This window comes from Anguilla rostrata, chromosome 7 (genome assembly GCF_018555375.3).
Source record: "Anguilla rostrata isolate EN2019 chromosome 7, ASM1855537v3, whole genome shotgun sequence".
In the NCBI taxonomy this organism is placed as follows: Eukaryota; Metazoa; Chordata; class Actinopteri; order Anguilliformes; family Anguillidae; genus Anguilla; species Anguilla rostrata.
Genome location: NC_057939.1, coordinates 41531828 through 41552489, shown reverse-complemented (window position 1 = coordinate 41552489; position 20662 = coordinate 41531828). Strand labels below are relative to the sequence as shown.

General features: G+C 46.5%; 1 protein-coding gene across 1 annotated transcript in view; it reads left to right on the top strand.

Annotated features, from left to right (window-relative positions):
* Positions 1-20662, top strand: part of rnf38 (ring finger protein 38) — a 36160-nt gene continuing 15498 nt past the window's right edge. The window contains exons 1-2 of the mRNA XM_064344338.1: positions 1-1798; positions 19032-19093. Of these exons, the coding sequence (XP_064200408.1) occupies positions 1243-1798; positions 19032-19093 (618 nt within the window). The 5' untranslated portion in view covers positions 1-1242. The remainder of the gene's footprint in view (positions 1799-19031; positions 19094-20662) is intronic.

Sequence of the window (20662 nt, the reverse complement as noted above, 5' to 3'; positions counted from 1 at the left end):
GATTTTCAGTCATATTTCACACTGACATCGCCAGGGCACTCACACGCCGCTGGAAGTCCGTGGTATGGTCTTTCCAGCCGAATAACGCGGGGATTTAAATCGGAAGAGAAGCAGCGCGAATTTGATTTACTGTCCAAGATGATGGAAAGGCAGAGCTCATAGTTTTACTCGATTTGGAATCGACTGGATCTCGTCCAGTGTGCGAAGGGGAGGTTACTTTTCCCAGCATCAACTAGCTGTAGCTGGCTGGCTAACATTACTATACGGACCTTCTCGGCATTTTTCCCCAGAGGAAGAGAGCGCCGACACAAAAATAATCATTTTATTAGCTAGAAAACTGCCCGACTCCCATTTTTTTTAGAATGGCAGAAACTTAGCAAAGGTTTACGGGAACTTGCTAGCAAACTTGTGTCAGATGTTATTAGCTCGCTAGCGTAACGTTAGCTACGATCAAATTAGTGCTAATGTTATTAATGGTGCAAACAAGAAAATAGAATAACAAAACCAGTCGCGCAAACGTTGAATAGCTTACTGCGAATATATACGAACACTTTCCTTTATTTCTGGACATGGTATCCTAGCCAGTTGACTAACTACGTTAGCTGGTTAGTTTTTCTGGAAAGGTTGCGTGACTGATTATTAGCTGGCTAGCTGGATACGTTTTGTCGCTAGCTTTAAGTTAGCCTACAAGAAGAGCCGAGCAGAGACGTTAATGTGCTGATGATTTATGCGTGTGAATGTTCGCTAACGTTAGCTAATGAAGTGGATTGGATGCTGAATGAGGGATGAGTTTACTGAAGTAGCTTGCCTGCAAGCTAGCTAGGCAACTGTCAGTTTCATTTTCTAGCCAAGTCTGAGAAAGGAGTTAGATAGGTAAAGTCCTGTTGTGGGGTGTTTTGGTACCCTTAGCTGTCTAGTACGAGCAAGCGAAGTCACAAACTTTGGCTACCTAAGGTACTAGAAACTAACTAAACTAGCTGAGCGGTGAAACAGAATGAGCTGGTTTCTGCCATTTGGATTTTAAGTAGAACATCTAATGTATTTTTTTCTTTTTTATATACGGCGGTGAGCTTACTAGTTGGCTTATGATATATTGGTGTCTTAAGTTCGTGTTGTCTTTTTACCGTTAGATTAGTTAGCTAATCATTATAACATGCTAGCTAGTTGAACAACGGCTATTTTCTGACTTAAAAAGTGCTTCAGTGAGCTAGTTGCTACTTAAGGGAGGGACGCTGAAAGGAAATGCCCATTGCTGTAGCTGGTCAACCAACAACACAGGAGCCTCGTGTCTATTCCCAGTGTCCCACTGTTCCAGATAACGTTACTGTCCCGAAACGGAACACTCAATGTGAGGACACGGGCTTTCTGTCTCAACAGCAGGCCGATTACTGGGGCGCGGAGGGGGGCAGGGGAACGGACAGGCGCAGCCACACCGGCAGGCTTTCACTAGCACCCGTGTCGTTCTCTCCGTCGCAGTACCCTCCTACCCCCTCCCCCTTCACCTTCTCTTACAACCACCCGCAACCCCCGGCCATGGATCCCCCGAGGACTCGATCGCGATCGCGTTCTGGATTCTACCAGTACAGCATGAACAGTGGTGGTAACAGTAATAACACAAACAACAATATTACCAACGGCGGAGTCATCGGTATCCATCACCAACAGCACAACCCTGGACGCCTACCACTTGGAGCACATAGTCCAACGGAGAACCAGCGTGACGTTACCCCAGGAAATAACCTGTTAGTAGGAGCACATCGACACACAGGCCCCGGAGCACACAGACACCTCGGAGCAGGTAGATAAATGTTTTATTCTGCCCGAACTTGTACTACTGGCAGCTCTCATCGAACCTCTGTGGTGCTACACTTGGCTAAGCTTTTTCTGTTTTGGTTGGTGGGGGTTGGGTGGACGGATGACGGGTTAACATAGCAGCTAGCTGTGTGTCTTACTTGTCTATGTATTGTTTGTTTAGTTAACCAGCAAGTTAAATTCATTTTCACACCCCTGGTAATCTCGTCGGTCTCTGTTCGCTTTTTCGGTTTTACTTCACAAGTTCAGCTCAGTTCAGTTGTGCTATACTTGCAGAGCAAATAGCCTCACTGCCAAGACGTCAGCTGGCTTGGCAAGCGACACTGTTGAGTAAATAGTGTAGATGCTCCATAGCTTGCCGTACTGCAATACCGTTACACTCTCTGCCTGTATCTTTTTTGTTTTGTTGTTGTTCTGGTATTTAAGAAGTAGCGCTTTACAGTGTCAGGTATGGGGGCATTCCGAGGTTTGTTGTCTAAAAGCAAGGAAACACCTTACAAGTTACTCTGAAACTGCTTGTACGGAGACGCTGTGTTCCCAGAGACTGCATACGAATAGATACATTTCGTTCTGTTTATTCACAATTATAAACATAAAAGTGTTTCTTTATATCTTGGCAGTAATTCTTTCCTTCTAGAAGCGTTTGCTCGTCACTCTCAAAGACCCAAGGAAATGTTGATACAGGAAGCCATACCACAATTTCCTTGGGCGCTTTACATGGCTGTAGGAAATGGTTCCGAACGAAAATAAGGTTAAACATAATTTTTTTGAAGAGTAATTTGGTAATATGCAGGAGACATACAATCTATGAAGTCGTGACCTTTCTGCACACGCTGTGTTGCAGATACTTGAAGTATATTTTCTTGCTTCATAAACCCTTGAATGCCCTGACACCTGTCATTGTAATACTGGTCTGGCAGAGCATCAGAAACTATTGCAGCTTTATAAAATATCCTTCATCACATGCACATACTGTATGGATCTACTAAAAATATACACTAAAACTGAAATAATATATATATATTTTTTAATTAACTGACCTTTCAAACTAAAATAGGTAAAATAAAGAGTTCCAAAAATATTAAGCATGGTATACTCTGTTACTGTTTTTTTTCCATCTAAGGTGTGTTGCTGTTCTTTCTGTTGGCCTATTTATTTCACTTTACGGGATTTCATTTTTGTGTTTCTCATTTTGGCAGGCCTCACCCCATAAATACCATATTCAGTTTGACAGCAATGTCATTTAGCTGATATATTTTTGAGGATTTCACAATGGGTTGTCATGAAATGAATGTTGTGTTTGCTTGCTAGAATAAACCAAGGCTTCACCTTGGTTATGTCTAAGCTGTATCAATTACAGTTACCATTTCCCATTTGAGAATTGTCACTTCCTCTGCTCAGAATTAAACAGCACCCCGCTCCTATTGCTCAATTCACCATCTGGCTTGAAAACTAAGCATCACACAAATAATAGATTATTTAGGCTAGCTGTCACTTTCCCCCCAAAACGTTCTCGCAATGTTGCTGCAATGTTATAACATTGACAGCACATTAGAGTAACGTTGTGTGGACATTTTGTGTTAGCTGGGTTTAGGTTGGCCAAGTGGGGAAATGAGCTGCATGGGCATCTGTATGGGCATCTGATCTTTACTGAATCTCTAGGTTACAATTGGCACAGCCATGTTGAGGTTTAGTTTAAGCCTGTTTAGCATAAACATGACATTAGCTGCTGCTGAAGTACTTGTACACCTGACCATGGGCTGTCTTAGTGAATATCTGGTGTTTCTAGAGTAGTTTGGATAATCTCAAGAGACATATGAAGGAGACACAGCTGACATATGGATGGGCTGATACTGGAAGGGTCTCTGCCAATTGTACATCAGACATTGGCTCTTGCATAATTTAATTCCTGTGGTGGTTGGTTGACAGTAATTTCACAGTTGCTGGTCAAGGCAGTTCCTCAAAGCTGACCAAAGTTCTTAATTTGATGGGCAAGGTTTTGAAAAGTCAGGTTGGGGCAACTGGCTCTGTTTTCCAGTGTAGAAAATTGTTTTAATTAGTGGCTGAGCGGTCATGCTTGGAGAAGTAGCCATATTTGTACCTAGAAAGTACTGAACTGAAGTATTGAGCACACCCCTCTTAAATGCTTGAAGTTCACACAAACATCACTAACAGATACATTTTTGGCCTATTACCTTTGATGCTGTATTGCTAATTCAGTGACATTGTGGCTGACTCCAGGTAGGCTTTAAATGTCCTAAAATAGTTCTCCTGGGTGACAAGGTGACAAGAGTTGAATCCAAGTGTGAATTCAAGAGATTATCATCGCATAGTCCTGGCTATGTCTGTGGTTAAGGCCTGTGATAATGCTAATTATCACATTCCCTAGCTTTCATCCCGGACAGTTATGGACATTTTGTGTAGTTTCAGAGCTGTATCTTCATCGATGGAAGAAGTGTTTGAAATCTACTTTAGAAGCCGAGTATATGTAGGTTAGAAAAAAACTAAATCTGTACTTTTTTGTGATTGTTATTGTTGTTATTGAATAGTCTGCATTACCAGCTGAATAAAGTAATGATGCAATGAAGTAATACATTTTTTCTTCAACTACCTCCTGCCCCCTGAATGCAAGAGGAAAATTGGTTATGATGTTTTGGCCCTTGACACTTCAAGCCCTTTGTTTTCATCATTTATTTTATATCAACCAGGTAAAACAGATGTAGGCTACGTTCTGTCAGATGAATGGTAAGATTTCTGAAGGCTTTTTGAAATTAGAGTCTACTGTACATGTGCTGTGTTGTTATCAGCCACTGGACTAGCTGAAGTCAGTGTGAATGTACTGTATAAAAAGTGTATATGGCAGACAATATTTAACTTACTGAGAGCCAGTTGTTCTTTATACTAACACATTAAGCTTCTTGATGTGACGGCCAGAATTGGATAGAGTATGGATTAAGCATATTATTTTGTGTAGATGTGCGTACATATCATCTGTTAAATCTAAGTTGGGTCATTCAGTGAGTGCAGACACTAGGTATATGCTAAAAAAGCTTGCACAAATCCAGCACAAATAAGTAGGCTACATTAGATAGCCTAGTTCATTAATAGGTAGCCTAAATGGCTAATGCAGCTTTATTAAATTAAAAAAAAAAGAGGTACTTATTCATGTATGTGACACACTAACTCTGTATAAATATAGGCCAAACACACCCAACCATTAGAGCTGCCGACATTGAAACTGGATTCCCAGTTTGTTTGCATTTTGAGCTGTTTCCAGCTCTTACATTGTCTTTAAAGCAGCCATCACACAGCACGTCAGCCTGCTCCTCGGAAAACAAAGAATGGCTTAAAATGCTGTGCATTACTTGTGTTATTTGCATCCCACGTTGCCTCCCACACATACCAGCTGTGTTTTTAATCTATTTTCTGCCGGTCTGCTTTGTTCAAACTTGTTGGTTTCTGGTAACTTTTAATAACTGCCTTTCACCCAAAATAGCCGTTCCCAGTCACATGACCTGGGTTCACGAGTGCCACGCTGAAGGCGCGATGAGTAAAACGGATCGGTATTTTATTTTCGATCTCTTAGCGGAAAGTTAACTCGGCCGCGGGAAGTAGCTATAGTTCAGGGCAGCGAGGCGACCGGGATGCTACCAGCAGCGCTAGCTTTCCCTCGGGCGTAGTCGTCTTTGCACAAGGAGCCCCTTGTGCCGGGTTTTTAAAGGGGAATGAGGACCGGTAGCGGTCCATCCGCTGACACGGGAGTGCTGCGCGCCTCCGGATCGCCGTCGGGCCGGCTTCCAAGCCGCGTACCGTCTTTTAGGGCCTTCCAGGGGCCAGAGTACGCGAAAGGCTGCAACGAGCCCAGCTTTTCACAAAGACGTGGGCGGGAGAAGGGGAGGGGCCTCCGCTGACGTCTCCTCCTCTCCCAGTGGCTCCCTGCCAAAACACAAAAGGTCCTCGCAACGTTACCGGAATGTCTTGTCGGTGTTTTTTTTAACACCGGCCGTACGTTACGTCGCGGCAACGCCGCGATAACGTTTCGCGTCGGCCCGGGAGACCGGCTCAAAGACCGGGGACTTGAACGTGCGCGCGGTCACCCCGCGCGACCTCCGCTCGCGACAAGCGGGGGAAAAAAAACAAACAAACTGGTACGGCGAGTCGAGGATTACTGTGTCGGTGCCCTTTCCTGGCGACAGCGGTTCGCTTCGCGGTCAGGACGGCAGTACGGCACATAATGGAGAGGAAACCGGGCTCGCGAGCTGCGACATTGTGGGTCTGGAACCCGGATGGCGCTCTCCCATTGTATCCCGGAGCCAAGGGTACTTAACCTGAATTGCCGCAATAAAAAACTTCCAGCTGTGCAAATGCACAGTGTGCAGAGAGAAGAAACGCGGTAAGCTTGGGTGACGGCGTCGGCTGGACGCCGCGCGACGTAGCGGTCCCTTTGAGTGACCGTGACCTGCAGGAGCGCGGGGCGGGAGAGGCGCTCGGCTGCTGTGGAGAGTTTCGAAAAGAAACGGGTTTGCGAACACGGCCCGTTTAACCGAGGGTTTCTATAATAAGGACGCTTCGCTCCTGACCAAAATGTAGACGCGCGGAGAGCCCGGGAATAAAAGGCGCCGTTTAGGCGAGGGGGGGGCGTCTGTCGGGAGGGGCCAGCCCACAGCTGCCCCCGGCTCGCTTTCGGGCTCTTACCGGGCCGGCGGCCGCCGAACCCCCTGTTTACGAGCCGCCCGCCAAGCGGCGACGGTTTTGCGCCCGCTAACTCGTTTTTGGAGCGTAATTCGTAGGAGCGGACTCGGGGCGGGGGGAGAGCCCGCGCTCGCCGACGCCGGGGCCCGAGAGACGCCGGCGAACCCCGTAATGAAGGGTCTGAGGTGGGGCCTCGGGGAGGGGCGGCGGCGGCCCCCGCGTCACGAAACGAGTCCTGTCTGCCTGTCGGTCTGGCACGGACAGTTCCCAGCCCCGGGGCGTGCGGTCCAGCTGGAAGAAACTGGGTCAGGAAAGCGTGGGGACGGAGCAGTTTTTTTAAATAAAGTTTGTGGTGAATTCTGTTATGTCATGCTCCTTTTTTTTATTGGCTAGCGTAAACGGTTTGAATATGTAAAAGCAGACTTTTTTTTCCCATTTAAAGTAAAGCTTTTTGCAGCCCATAAAAGGCACATGAATACCCTATAGGTGCAATTATGTTTTTTTCTGAACAAATACAAATAATAATTCTAGGGTAAGGGAAGTTGGATTGTTATGTTTTTCTTTGATCATTATGCATTTCGTGTCTTTATTTGTTTGACTATTGTTTTCTGTCAAGTAAATCACAGGATGCCTGTATTAATGACAAAGTATTGTCTCTATTGATTGGCATTGGTATTGTGTGTTATAAATGCATTCTCCACATACACATGAAGCATATGCCTTAGCCTATATGTATCTATAAAAAACACAATTCTGAAAAAATTCTGCCTATGAAATTGTTGATATCGTGCTGAAGCCAAGTTGCGGTGCGATGTTTGCTAATGTTTCACTGAAACCAAACAAGCCATGTTCCAAAGCAATGCTTACCCATGTGTTCCTACATTCATTGGATTAACTTGGCCCTGGGTTTTTTCGCCTTGCCATCTCAAGAGAATGTGGTCTTTAGGTGTGTGATCAATGTGTGCAATCTTCGCTTGTGTCAGCAGAAAGTCTCTGTGGTGAAGGCCTGCTGGAGTGTGTGTGTGTGTGTGTCTGTTTTGCATATATCATGTCTGTATTTTCTCCTAATAAAGCAAACTGTATGGTTGTATTGTATGCAAACAGAAAGCAAGTGCTTTTTTACCACCAGTATACTGAAGGATGAAGTAAAGATGCAACTGGAAGCAAGAAGAACAAGAAGCTTCCAGAACAATTTGGGGACAAAGATTATAATTATTATTGTAGTTGTGATTGTTATTATTACTATTATAATAATTATTATTATTGTGATTTTATGGTGATGATGATGATGGTGATTATTATCATAATCACAATTATAATAATTATTATTATAAACGTTATATAGCCTAGCATTTATGAAACAGATGTTAAATAAACCGTAATTAAACATCACAAATGTTAAAAACACAAAAGTTAAAAACAAACGGAAGACAATAATAATATAAAACTGCAGCAAGATAAGAACACGGAAACGAAAGGCGGAAATCCAGAAAGTAATGTTTTAGTTAAAGCTAGCCTATGAAGTGACCTTTCGAAAGTTTCACAATTGAACACAGTTAACCTGATCTCTTCGGGCCGGTTGTTCCAGAGTCGCGGGGCTCTGACAGAAAAAGGCTCGACCTTCCCTTCGCTTTCAGTGCAGAATGTGGAAAAACCAGAAGGCCCGAGGCACGGCGCTGGGCAGGGAAAACGGAGGCCGGTGGCGGCTTCAAAAAACGATACCTTCGAAAGAGTTAAATGGAACGGGGAAGACTACGCGTGAACCTAAAATAATCTTCGGCCGTACATATTTAAAATGACCACGTAATGGCTTTACGTTTTCAAGCCATTTTGTATTAGCCGGTTTCATTCCTTTTTCCGACCCAAAAATATTCAGGAAGCGCAAGCCTTCTGGTGCTTCAAGCGTTTGGCCGCGCTCACGTCTCTCTTCTTTGCACGGCACCCTGTTGCGCAGAATATTTCTGGTGTTGTGGACTGAATTGATTTTCTGTGGACGTTAAATCCAACTGTACAGATTTGAACGAGAGGGTATATTGACGGACTGCTTAGAAACGCAAGGAAACTGTTAATTACATTGGCATGAACTAAATGTAAAAGCACTGAGTGATATTTCTTTGCAGCTGCTGACAACTAGGCCTAAGTCTTTGTTAGGTTTGAACAGTAACAGTAAGGTTTGCTGACAGAGATAGACCTCGCTCTTGGAGATTCTTGATACTTTTTGTGCCATAATAATTTCATGCCACATAGGCTATAGACTCTGTGAAACTAATACTCCCAAATTCAATTGGTGAAAGAGCCTCAATCCAATGCAGCAGGACCAATAATACTGAAGTGCGTAATCCTAATATTTGTTAAGTTGTTTTTTCCTTTATGATATGATATAGGCTATAGGCTATTGTTAGCATTTACACAGTTTCTAAAGGCATATCACTATACTTTTAATTTCAGTATTCTTTTGTGTGTAAAAAGCAAATCTTTAATTTAGTATCAACATTAACACCACTGTTAAGAAAAAAAAATATTGTGAGGTAAAAAATTAAATAAAATCACCCAAACAGAAATAGGTAATTTGTGAGAAACCGGTAAACGTGAAAGACAAAGCAACACATAGGCTACCGACATTTACCCTGAAAATTTAGTTTTGCCACTTACAAAAGTCATCATAATGTAGAGGTTATATAAAATTTTTTATTTGAGGTAATAAAACCTAGGCTATGCTTTAAAGTTTTCTGCAAAGGCTATTGGGCTATTATATTAGAGATTAACCTTAGGGGAAGCATTTAATTGGACATGCTAATTACATGCTAAGTCAGTGGTGCTTATGAAGCTGATTTAGAAATGCTTTGTTTCCCTGAAGTCTTATCACACGGATCCACGGGAGCTGCATTTTAAAACAATTCATCAGGCTGAAACGGAGATCGTGTTCTTCAGAGGGCTGTCTGCATTGTCCTGTAGGGAGAGGATTCCACGGAGATTCGCAATCTCCTTTTCGCAAAAAGCATAGCGATGATTCATTTGCATGGATCTACTGAATAGTTCCCTCTGAATAACGGAAAACCAATACGGGAAACCAAGAGAAAGGAGGGGAGTTGAAACCCCGGAGGAGGGAAGGGGAGAGAGCAGAAGGGGGAGGGGGGGGGAGAAACGTGTGGAGAGGAAAGGGAGGAAAGGGAGGGGAGGGGGGGGTGGGGTGGCGGCCACAGGCCTCTGGCGTCCCTTTTCCCGTCCGCGTTCGTTCGCGGGGGCAAGAGAAACCCAACCCGAGCGGGGCCGTGGAGCCAAGCGGCCCCCCTCTCTCTCTCTCTCTCTCTCTCTCAGACCCTTCCAGAACATTCCCTCCGTCCTTCCCCCCCCCCGTCCTTCGGCGCGAGGGGCGCACTTCGTCAGCGGCCCGCGTACTTATCTCCTCTTCCTCCGCTTCCTGCCCTCTCTCCCTCTCCCTCCGTCTGCTCTTCGTCTCGGATTCCGCGGCCCCGCGAAACGCACGCGGAGGGGGGCCCCGTTCCGCTCGCGCCCCGATCCCGACGAATTTTCGCCGCGCCGCGAATGCGAGCCCGGCCCCGACCCTGCCCAGGCACCGGATAAGCCTAAACGCGGCTCCCCGCGCGCGCTACCGGGGAATCCAGGTCAGGACTCCACCGTAAACCGAGCCGCTCGATTTTTTTTGAAAAAGCGGGACGGGTAAAGAAATGGGCCACAAAGCAATCTCGGCGTCCGATTCAGGTCGGCTCCTGTCGAGGATTTACGTAACGCTTCCGATCCACTTTTCACCTCTAAAAACGGAACTCGTCTGGCCGTGTTTAAGAACAGGGCCGCTAATGGATTGTTGGGTTGACGTTATGAATATTAATGCGAGCGTGACTAATAGTTTACCGCTGACAGATGAACGCCGCCGTGTGGCGGGCCCTCATTGGCTTGGGCATCATCCTTTCGAAATCATTCAAGGAGCAGTTTTGTGGAAACCGAAATGGAAAACAAAAAGAAATATGCTTGATTTTTGTCACGATGAACCTGTAGTTTTGTATTCCGAAATAGTATTTGAATTAATAAAATATGGATGGATGTAGGCCTATATCTCTCTTTTGTGAAGAGGGAGCTGCCTGTGAGCTTGCATGCATGGGAAAGAATTGTGAAAATGACTTTGAAGTCCAGTTAGCCTCTGAATGCTACGCCAAAGCAAACCCTTGTATCCAGAGTGAAAACACATTTTGCAATTCTGAGTTTGGCAGGAACAGATAAACCTGCTGAAAGGGTGCTGCTCATTTGAAATTAATCGACCATCTCCCTTTAAGACAGGAGAGAGGCTAGCTGTACGATTGATCAGAATGTGTGCTAATTTAAGATGGTTTTCCTAGGGATCCAAGCACTGTTGCAGTTCAGGTTTTTTTTTGTCTACTTATATTTCATCCGGTTTATTATAAGTAAATGAATACTTGACACTGTAGATGCCTAAAACTTTATACTTGTATCATTTTCTTGATTAACATTTTTGCGGTTGATGATTTGGACTTAATTACTTTTACAGAACACATCCCTTCACATCTTTCGCTAATTAGCTCATTGCGTGCTTCTATTTAAAAGTTACAAAGAGATGCCACGAGAAAAATTAGATCATCAGCCCAAATACAGTAAAAGTACTGAGATTGGAAAATCAAAGGCTCGGTTTTGAAAAAAATTCTAATTCAGTTCTGCTTTGTGAAGGCCTGTGTTCCAATTTGGTATTGAACATGGAATTAAGACCACCCCTATTCAAGAATGGCTATGTTCTCCCGTGAAGAAGACGCGCGCCTGTATTTTCATTAGTGTTCCCGTGACCTCATGACATCTGACACGGGGGGTACCGCGTACCTCAAAATTGTAGCCAATCGGAGGAAGCGGTTTCAGATGAACCGGCAGATAGGCTACAGGCGTGTGCTTTAGCACGCCCTTTTCTTTTTCCGTGCAGTTTTTTTCCACGTTCACTTCCTCGCAGTGGAACTAGCGTTTCTTTTTTGCCCAGATACAGCGTTCCTGTAACGATGGCTATGGAACCGCGATAGGAGACCAGACGCGAGGTCGTGAAGGACCGTGACACCCTTGCACCCTGCCCTGGTTCCAGCCAATACGTCTTCTCTTCGGCTTCCTGACCTCTGACCTCCCATCCCTCCCCCTTTCCTTCCTTCCTTCCTTCCTTCCCTCCCTCTTTCCCCTGCTCGGGGGCCCCTAAGTGAACGCTCTGTGGTTATTCGGTACTGTCCCACTGCCCCTTACTTCTCTGTGTCCTCACGGTGCCCTATACGCCTGAACTATACACGCATGACCTATAAGCAAGCAGTGCTCCATCGCTGTACAGTCAACAGTAAAACCAAATGACTCCATGTGCTGCAGTTACAGGTCAAAGCGATGGCAGTGACTCCATGTGTTGCAGTTACAGGTTGAAGCAGCAACTCTGTATGCTGTAGGTACAGGTCATACCAGCGATTGTATGTTGTAGTTACAGTTTAAAACAGTGACTCTTAACTGCAGTTACAGGTCAAAGAAGTGACTGTATGCTGTAGTTACAGGTCAAAGCGGTGTGCGTATTTGTCATGACTCTAATTACAGGTCAATGACGTTGACCCTGTAGTTCTTAGTTACTTAGGTAACAGTCTTTCTGGATCTGTGCGTGTATTTTTGGTACAAGTGACAGGTGTTTTAGTTTCTCCAAAATTCTTGTGAGTCGCATTTCTTTCTTCTGTGATGTCAGACTATGTCCCCACATACGCTCACATAGATCCACAGGCACAGTGTTACTGCAGGGACGGCGAGAGGGATGTGCTGGTCCCCTGAGGTTATTCTGTGTGCCTTAGCAGCAACGTGCCCAGTGCAGACACTCTCCAGACATGTTAGGCCTTATTTGTATGTGGGTTTATGTGGGATGTGGTCGCAGTCACATGCTACACTCTCAGGAAAAAAAGAGGGCCTAAAAAGGTACAAATGCTAGCCACTGGGGTAGTGCCCGATAGCTAGGCTACATAAAATTGTACCCCTGGCCAGCAGTACTTCATAATTTATTGCTTTTTGGCTTGTAAAAGGTAGGCCTACTTATTATAAACAAATAGAACACTATTGTATTTCCAGAGTACATTTGAGATTTGTTCCCTAAAGAGCAAAAAATGTACCTCCGCCGTACCTTCTGTTTCTGAGTGTACGATGTCGGTAGGATGGAAACCAGTGCTGTCCGTTTCATTCCTTGGCGTGTTCTTTTATCTACTGGAAAGAGAGAGAGAGCGGGTGCAGATGTTGCGGAGGCTGGGAGTGGATGTTACGGGTCGCGGGTGTCACGCTTCGCCGAAATCAAAGAGCAGGATGCAGGGGCGGCGAGGGCGGGTCCGGAGAGAGAGAGAGGAGAGAGAGGGAGAGAAGTTCGGAGAGCCAAGGGGGCGGAAACGAGGCAAAGGCTCACCGCTCTGAGGAAATCGATAGCGGCCACGAAGAAGAAGAAGCCGTAACTCCCCCCTCCCTGCTCCCATAACCCTGCCCCCCCCCTATTCCATCATCCCCCGCTGCTCTTCCTCTTCTTCCTGTACGGCACCCCCCCCAACCCCGCATCCCGTTTCCCGCGGTAACCCCCGCCGGTGAGGCTCGTCCGTTTTCGCGCGGTGGCGAGACGCCGCCGGGGAACGAGGCGAGCGGTGCCCCGCCCCCTTTTCCGTTCGGTTCTCCCTCCGGTCCCCGGGCCCCGCCTCTCACCGCCAAGGCGTCCGCAGGGCCGGTCTCGTTCGGCTTCTCCCGAGACACTCCCCCTCCAACCCCATTTGCATGTCAATCAGTGTCCACGCGCTTTCTTAAAGGGATGGAAAAAGCGACCCTCTCTCTCCAATCCTAGGCCCTCATATTTAACTAGCCTCAAATTGAAAGGTATCCTTTCGTTTCAAAAACAAATTTAAGCGGATAACGCAGGAACCTGCTAGCGCTTTCCATTCATATGACCTTTTAATGGCAGAGCAGGCCCCTATTTCTGATTTCGTCTGGAGAGAAGCACTGGGAGGGAGGCCTGCCTGTGGTTCTCGCGAACAGACCTGTTGTGGGCCTCGGGCTTGACGATCCCCCAAATCGCCTGCAGGCCACCGGTAGGGCTGTTCTCGCCACACCGCTAGAGTGGCAAGCTGTTAAAATGTTCAGTGGGCGTGTCCTTCAGGGTGTTGCCAGACAACGGAGAATAGGCAAGGTAAAATGATATCAGTGAATGGAAGGGTTTTTGTCTTTTGTTTTTTTAAAGAAAATGTGTATTTTTAGACACGCCACGTTGTGAAAGGTTGGCATCCAGGCCTCTCCCCTCCCCACCTCTCTCCCTCCCACTCCTCATCCACTTCCCTCTCTCCCCGTATTTCCCCGGCTCGTGTGGGCCGGGTCACGTGGTGCGCTGGGAAAGTGTGTTTACACGGCGCTGTGTGTGGTCCGCTGAGCACGCCTGCGTGCTAACGTGCTAAACCGGGGGAGCGGTCTGGAGCCGGCCGGGGAAGGGGGGGGGGGGGGGCGGGGGGGTCGCTTCCGAATGGGGCTGTTGTGAGCTGGACTCTGGCGTAACGGGGGGGTGGGGGGGGTGGGATGGGATGGGGGTGGAGCTCCAACGTTGTTTTTGTTTACAGCCGTGACGGAACGCCGTGGAGAAAATCGTCCGCGCGAATGTGCGTCCGCGGGCCGCCCCCTCCGAGGCAGTTTTCGGGGCAAGCGCTGTTATTGGTGAACGACCAGTTTTATTACCGCCAATAAAGGAGGCCTTACGGTTTCAAATGCTGCCGTTTGCCAGACGTTTTTTTTTTTTTTTTTTCCCTTGCCATGGGGACTCATAAAATTGCATTTAACATGGTAAGCAGAATCAAATAAATGCCAGTCTCAGAATAAAGGCTCCAGAATAAAGGGACAGAAACGCTTTTTTTAAAAATATATAGGCCTAATTGAATGATTGAGGTATAACCAGGGTTTTTCTTGGCACAAAATATGAGTTAGGTGGTGACTTTGTGTGACTGTGACTGCAGTTGGTTTCCTTACATTTACCTACAATTATAATGTGACTTTCTGGTCTTCATGAGACCTCCACGATGCATTGAGATAAAAAAAAAAAAGAAATGTATTACAAACAGAAAAAAATTGACCAATTAAATTAAATATTTATTTAAGGGTTGGGGGATATAGCCTCATACTGAAGGATTTACACATTATAAGAGGGTCATTCTACAGGAATAGTGTTTGGAATAGTGTCTTGAAATGCATTTCATTTTTCTAACTCAAAATTTAGGGTACAATAATAAGTAACCATTTAATTTTGCAAATCCTCACACATGCCAGTTTACTGTATTTAAATTACTTTTATACATTCACTCAAAGAATGCTTGCACCATTATTTTGGGTGTTAACTCGTTTGTTAACCAACATTAAAGGCTATTTGAATTTTATTTTCAGTTCTATCTGCTGATAGGCAAAAAGCGTGTAGGTTAATGATTAAGCAATATTACATAATTTGGGTATTTGGGACTTGTAAATCCCGAACCATTCCCGATCCCATCCATTTCATTGTAAAGAGATTGCATATTTGCATGAACCATTAGCACCTATTTTAGATATTATGTCCAATTACAGTACAGAATGATCTAAGCGAATATAAGTTAAAAGAGGAAGCGGCATACACAAACCGACAATTGCGCTATAAAGTATCATTCATGACCAAATTGCATTGGACCAAATAAATGCACAGACCAATTTTAATTGTTTTACATGTGTTTTTTTCTGCATGATTTCTCCTATGGGTGGCTTGAAAAAACATTTAGACGGCCCACCTAAGACATTTCAGTGTAGGAAAAGCCCTGGTAACAGTATGTAACGTAAATGGAATTATAGAAACGGTCAACTGAGGTCATTCCACCTTCGAAGGAGGAGAACAGGGAGGAGGAACAGGGAGGAACCAGGGAAGGGAGGCTGTGAGCAGCGTCTGCCAGGCGTTTGAAGACAAAGATTGCAAGGCCAAATTTTTTTTTGTTGCTTACTGAGAAGAGACGCTTTGTGAGAATCCGTGTGTGAAAGCTCTTCAGAAGACGTTTTGCACACCTTTACCAGGTTTTTGAAAGAAAACTTTGAAAATATTTGACAACATTCGTGCAGATATTCAAAGTGAAGCGAACAAAGGTGTTCTGCGGCTTCTTTGGGTTCATTCCAAATGTAATCCCCTGCAATGTCTGACATTGTGTATCGCCATCTAAGAAAATGCTGTGGGGGGGGGGGGGGGTAGCGGTTAAAATAACAGAACCGTTTTTGTAAAATGTAAGGGAATATTGGCGTTGTTGACTTTTTATAAAGCGCTTTATAAAAATGATAAATAAAATAAATGTATTATTATACAAATGGCTAGGACGTCCAGGAGAACTCTGCTCGTGATTGTTTGTTCGGTAGAAAGTATGAATGAATTTCCAGCTAGCCTAATTATTGCCTTGGGCGTCAGTGACGGTAAAGAGGTCGTTCGAGTTCAGGTCGGCGCCGCGTGTACTCGGACGTGCTGCCGCCCGTTTCGCACCGCCGTTCTGTTCGCTAGTCAGCGTTTCGACCGCAACGCGAACGGTCAGAACCGCCGACCGTATTTTTTTACCGTCCGGTCGGTCCGCTCCCGTTCGTCCTCGGTTTGCGACGCGCACACACACACAAAGCGGTCGTCCTAAGGCCAGATGTTTATGTTTAGCCGCGCTAACGTAGCGGCGAGAAACGGCGGGTCTCTCTGTCCGCCGGCGCGGCCGGAACGGCGGGTTTTTTCTCCGTTATTACCGCGGACCCCGCCCCCCCCCCCTCGCTTCGCCGCGAGCCTCTCGCCATTGTCGCCGCCGCTCGCTCGATGTCTTTGTGTTGTCACTCACTTCAGACTTCACAGCGTCTCACCGCGGAGGAGACCGAAAACACTCTCTCCCTCTTCTCTTTGTGCGCGGCAGTCAGAATGGGGGGGGGGCACGGAATATATCAGGCCTTTGTGCATTTTGACAGGACTTTATTTTGTTTTATTTATTTATTTATTTATTTATTTACATATTTATTCCATCATTTGTTTTTTTTGGGGTGTTTAATGTGGAAGAAAGTGCAGATTCCCTCCGGAGTAGGGTTCTAGGTGATTCCAAGGATATCGCATCCGCGCTTGCTCCGAGCTAAAGAGGAGGAAGAGTAATATTTTGGACAAAAATATACATCAAAAGTGCGAACGTAGCAGCGGAATCTTGAACAGCAGTGCTTAACCCAGGAATGTTAGAGCCCGGATGCAAAAACACTGGCTGTCAGGCTGTTAACCTCTCCGTATCACGTGATCCCGTCGTACCGTCCTTGTATTTTTCGATCTTTTACTTTCTCTCCCATCCCCGTTCTCCCTATATCTCACCGTCGTCTTCGTCCTGCTCGGACACGCACGATATTTGAGGCCGACAACGTGATGATGATGATGAGGATGTTGAAGATGCTGATGTGGCAGCACAAGCATTGCTCTTGCGTCAATGTGCCATTTTTCCTGTTCTGTCCATATAGGCCTATTTGCAGGCACATCAAAATGTGTGGCTGTGAATGAGTGAGAATAAACACCAAGGTTGTGGCATTATCCAGTTTGTTACTGACTAGCAGACTTCACCTGCTGTTAGCCAATGCATGACTAAGAACTACCCATCCATTGTTCTCATGTGTCATCTGGCTTTGTTTTGTTTGTCATAGATGTGTTCTGTGTTCCTCTTACTGAGTCACGTACGTGTGGGGGGGGGGGGGGGAATATTTAGCCTATTATTGTTATGGAACATTTGAAGAATGTGCATCTTGGTCATTGTAGTTCAATTCAACGATTGTCTTTCATAGTGGCGTCTTTTAGAGTGTAGCCTATTGCTTAACCTTTTGAGAAACTGTAGCCTAATTCACACAGCAAGTCTTGGTCCCTATGAATCTTTGGAGTGTTACGCTCTTTGTAATCTGAGAGTCAGGCAGAATTTGTTTGAACTTTGACAGGTTTGTTTTTACATTTGCATGGTTCTTTGCCCGTATGATGTGGCTTTGAGGTTGTTCTTCTCATGCGCTTTCTTGTCCCCTCTGTACTGGGATGTTATGGATCTTGGCCGGTGTTGCGCACTTGCAGCTCCTTGCCCGCGCTGTTAGTTTTCACGGCAACGCGTCCGTACCGTTTTACGGAACCCCGTACGTGCCGTGCTTTACGGTCCTACGTCTCCGTTTGCGCTTGTGTTATCTCTGCCGCGTGTGTGCTCTGGTAGCTGGCCTGCGTGTTCCTCAGCCGGCTTCTGATTGGTCGCTCCGCTCTTTATCTGCCGACCGTAGCTCGAGTCGGCTTTTGGGTTTTTTTTTTTTTTTTTTGTTCCGCGCGGAACGGTCGCCGAGGGCCGAGGGGCACCGAGAGACGGGCGAGGGGGGGGGACGAAAGCGCCGCCCCGCTTTGCTTCTGGGTTTTTTGTTTCCCGGTCGTCTCTGGCTCGGTGAGGCGGACTGACGGGAACCAGTGAGGGGTTTTTTTTTTTTTTTTGTGTGTGTCGGTAATCGGCAGGAAAGCACCTCACCGCTGGCGGCTGAGCGTGGCACAGAAGTGCCCCAGAGCGACGAGAAACCTCGCTTAACCCTTTGGGGTGCGAGAAGAACGCAGACGTGCGATTAGAATGTTCTCACCTGATTAGAATGTTACATTACATTACAGGCATTTAGCAGACGCTCTTATCCAGAGCGACTTACACAACTTTTACAAAGCACTTTACATTGTATCCATTTATACAGCTGGATAATTACTGAAGCAATTTCGGTTAAGTACCTTGCTTAAGGGTACAACGGCAGTGTCCTATCCGGGAATCGAACCTGCGACCTTTCGGTTACAAGCCCAGTTCCTTACCCACTGTGCTACACGTCCTTCCTTACCCACTGTGCTACACTGATTAGAATGTTCTCCTAACGCTTTATCAGCCGCTGCTGGTTATTGAAAGCAACGGAGTTCTGGAACACTGACTTTTAAGAGTAGATCACACGTATGTGATTAGAATGTTGTTGACTGGGCATTCTAACGATGATTTAACAGTCACTACTGATGATTAAAGGCAGTAAAGTTCTAGGACACTGACATAAGTGTCAGTGTTCTAGAACTTCTTTTTCCACAAAAAACCTACTCTTCAAAGGGTTAAAGGAAACAGGAAGGTGGTAGAGTCGTTTGATGCAGACCGTCAATAGGCCATTACTGCCAGGGACATCAATGTGCAGCTACGGAGAACCACACTCATCCTGTAGTGAGCGGTAGGGGTGCTACCCAACAGGTGTTTAATGGTTGGATTCTGTTACTTACTGCTGTTTAAATGATGCTTAACCAAAGATTGAGGTCCAGGTCATTTTGGTGTCTATTCATTTGTGCAATTTCGTATCTTATGAGTAGGGCAATGCTTATGTTCTTATGCTTTGATTTCGGTTGTGCTGTCTGTAGCTTTTCTTATTGTACATGGCGTTCCCCCCCATGGAATTACACATAAAACCGACTGAAGTAATGTGTCCCTCTTCCCTCCCCGTAGGTGGAATTGGGGCCGCCTTCCACTACCATCCGGACCATGCCTTCGGTGAGGAGAGCGACAAGGTGAGTGGGACTGTTACACCTGAACGCACAGACACACACACACACACACACAAGCACACACAAGCACATACACACATGCATGTACACTCACACAGAGACATGCACATGCGCACACACACACACACATACATGCATATACACACATAGCTATGGGGCGACATAGCTCAGGAGGTAAGACCGATTGTCTGGCAGTCGGAGGGTTGCCGGTTCAAACCCCGCCCTGGGCGTTTCGAAGTGTCCTTGAGCAAGACACCTAACTCCTAACTACTCTGGCGAATGAGAGGCATCAATTGTAAAGCGCTTTGGATAAAAGCACTATATAAATGCAGTTCATTTACCATTTACATGCATACACACACTCACACTGACATACCCACACCCACACACACACACACACACACGCAGGGCCGTGCTCAAACACACGCTTCAGGTTGTCGGGTTATATCCGCACGGCTCAGCCGAGGGCAGGCATCACAGCCGACATGGCCGATACGATACAGCGTGTTTATCCAGGTGCGCTCGGCCGGACGGAGTCGGTATGATGCCCGCTCCAGCCGCGGGCGACAGTGCGGCGGGACCGCGAAACGGAACGCAGCTCCCGCCGAGCGTGACAGACGGGCCTCGCACGCGTCGGACGCCGTTCGGAGGAACCCCCCCCCCCCCGGGGGCGCCCGCCGCACGCCCTCCTGTAGCACCAGAGAGCCCGGGGCAGAGTTAGCGTAGCCGCTAACGGCTTTCGTTTTGACACGGGAGCGAAGGCCGCTGAACCTGCTTCCACGCGTATGCGGTGGCTCTGGGCCCTGTTATTCAAACCACAGCCCTCCAGGTCCATGAACTGCCGGTCTTCCGCCCTCCCTTTACCTGGGAGTCAGGCGGGAATGCAGACTGGCCCAATCGGTAGCACTAACTGTTCAGTTACTTTCCCGGGGGAAAAGAAAACGCGGACCGGATTTGGATTCGAGGTCCAGGTTAGAGCATCCGTGTATTAGGGTCTCCGATTGAAACGGCTCATTTTAAATGTCCCCCTTCTGCAGTACGCACAGCGTCTGGTTCTGGGGCCGGGTGATACAAAGAACCATCCGGGCATTGCCATAGTTACAGAGCCTTTGTTTTGGTACGCCCTGACTTAATACTTCCTGTCAGCAGCATCGGCAGGGCCCTGTGCGTTTATGTACGGGGGACCAGTCGTCACGGCAGTAACGAGTTGCAATGGGAGCAATATTGAACTAGCGCGCTGTAGTCTTATGGGACTGAAACGTAAAGAGAGGCAATTGACGTTATTAAATGCGGGTTCAACACTGTATTTAAAATACTCTGGGGCTTTTTGCATCTTTAGTACCAAGGATGGCGGTTCTGGCATACACCGGTAACGGCCTGTTTTAACGAGTCTTCCAGGAAGAAAATCCGAGCTCGATTCTGAGTTCGTTTTATTTTACGACATTGCCACTTGAAGTGCAAATAGTCATTATTTTTTTATTTTTAATGCCTCCCCCCCCCCCGGCTATAGCACAGTAGCTGTCTGTTACGATGGAATTTGCAGACCTCCCTCACCATCACAGCGCCATGGCG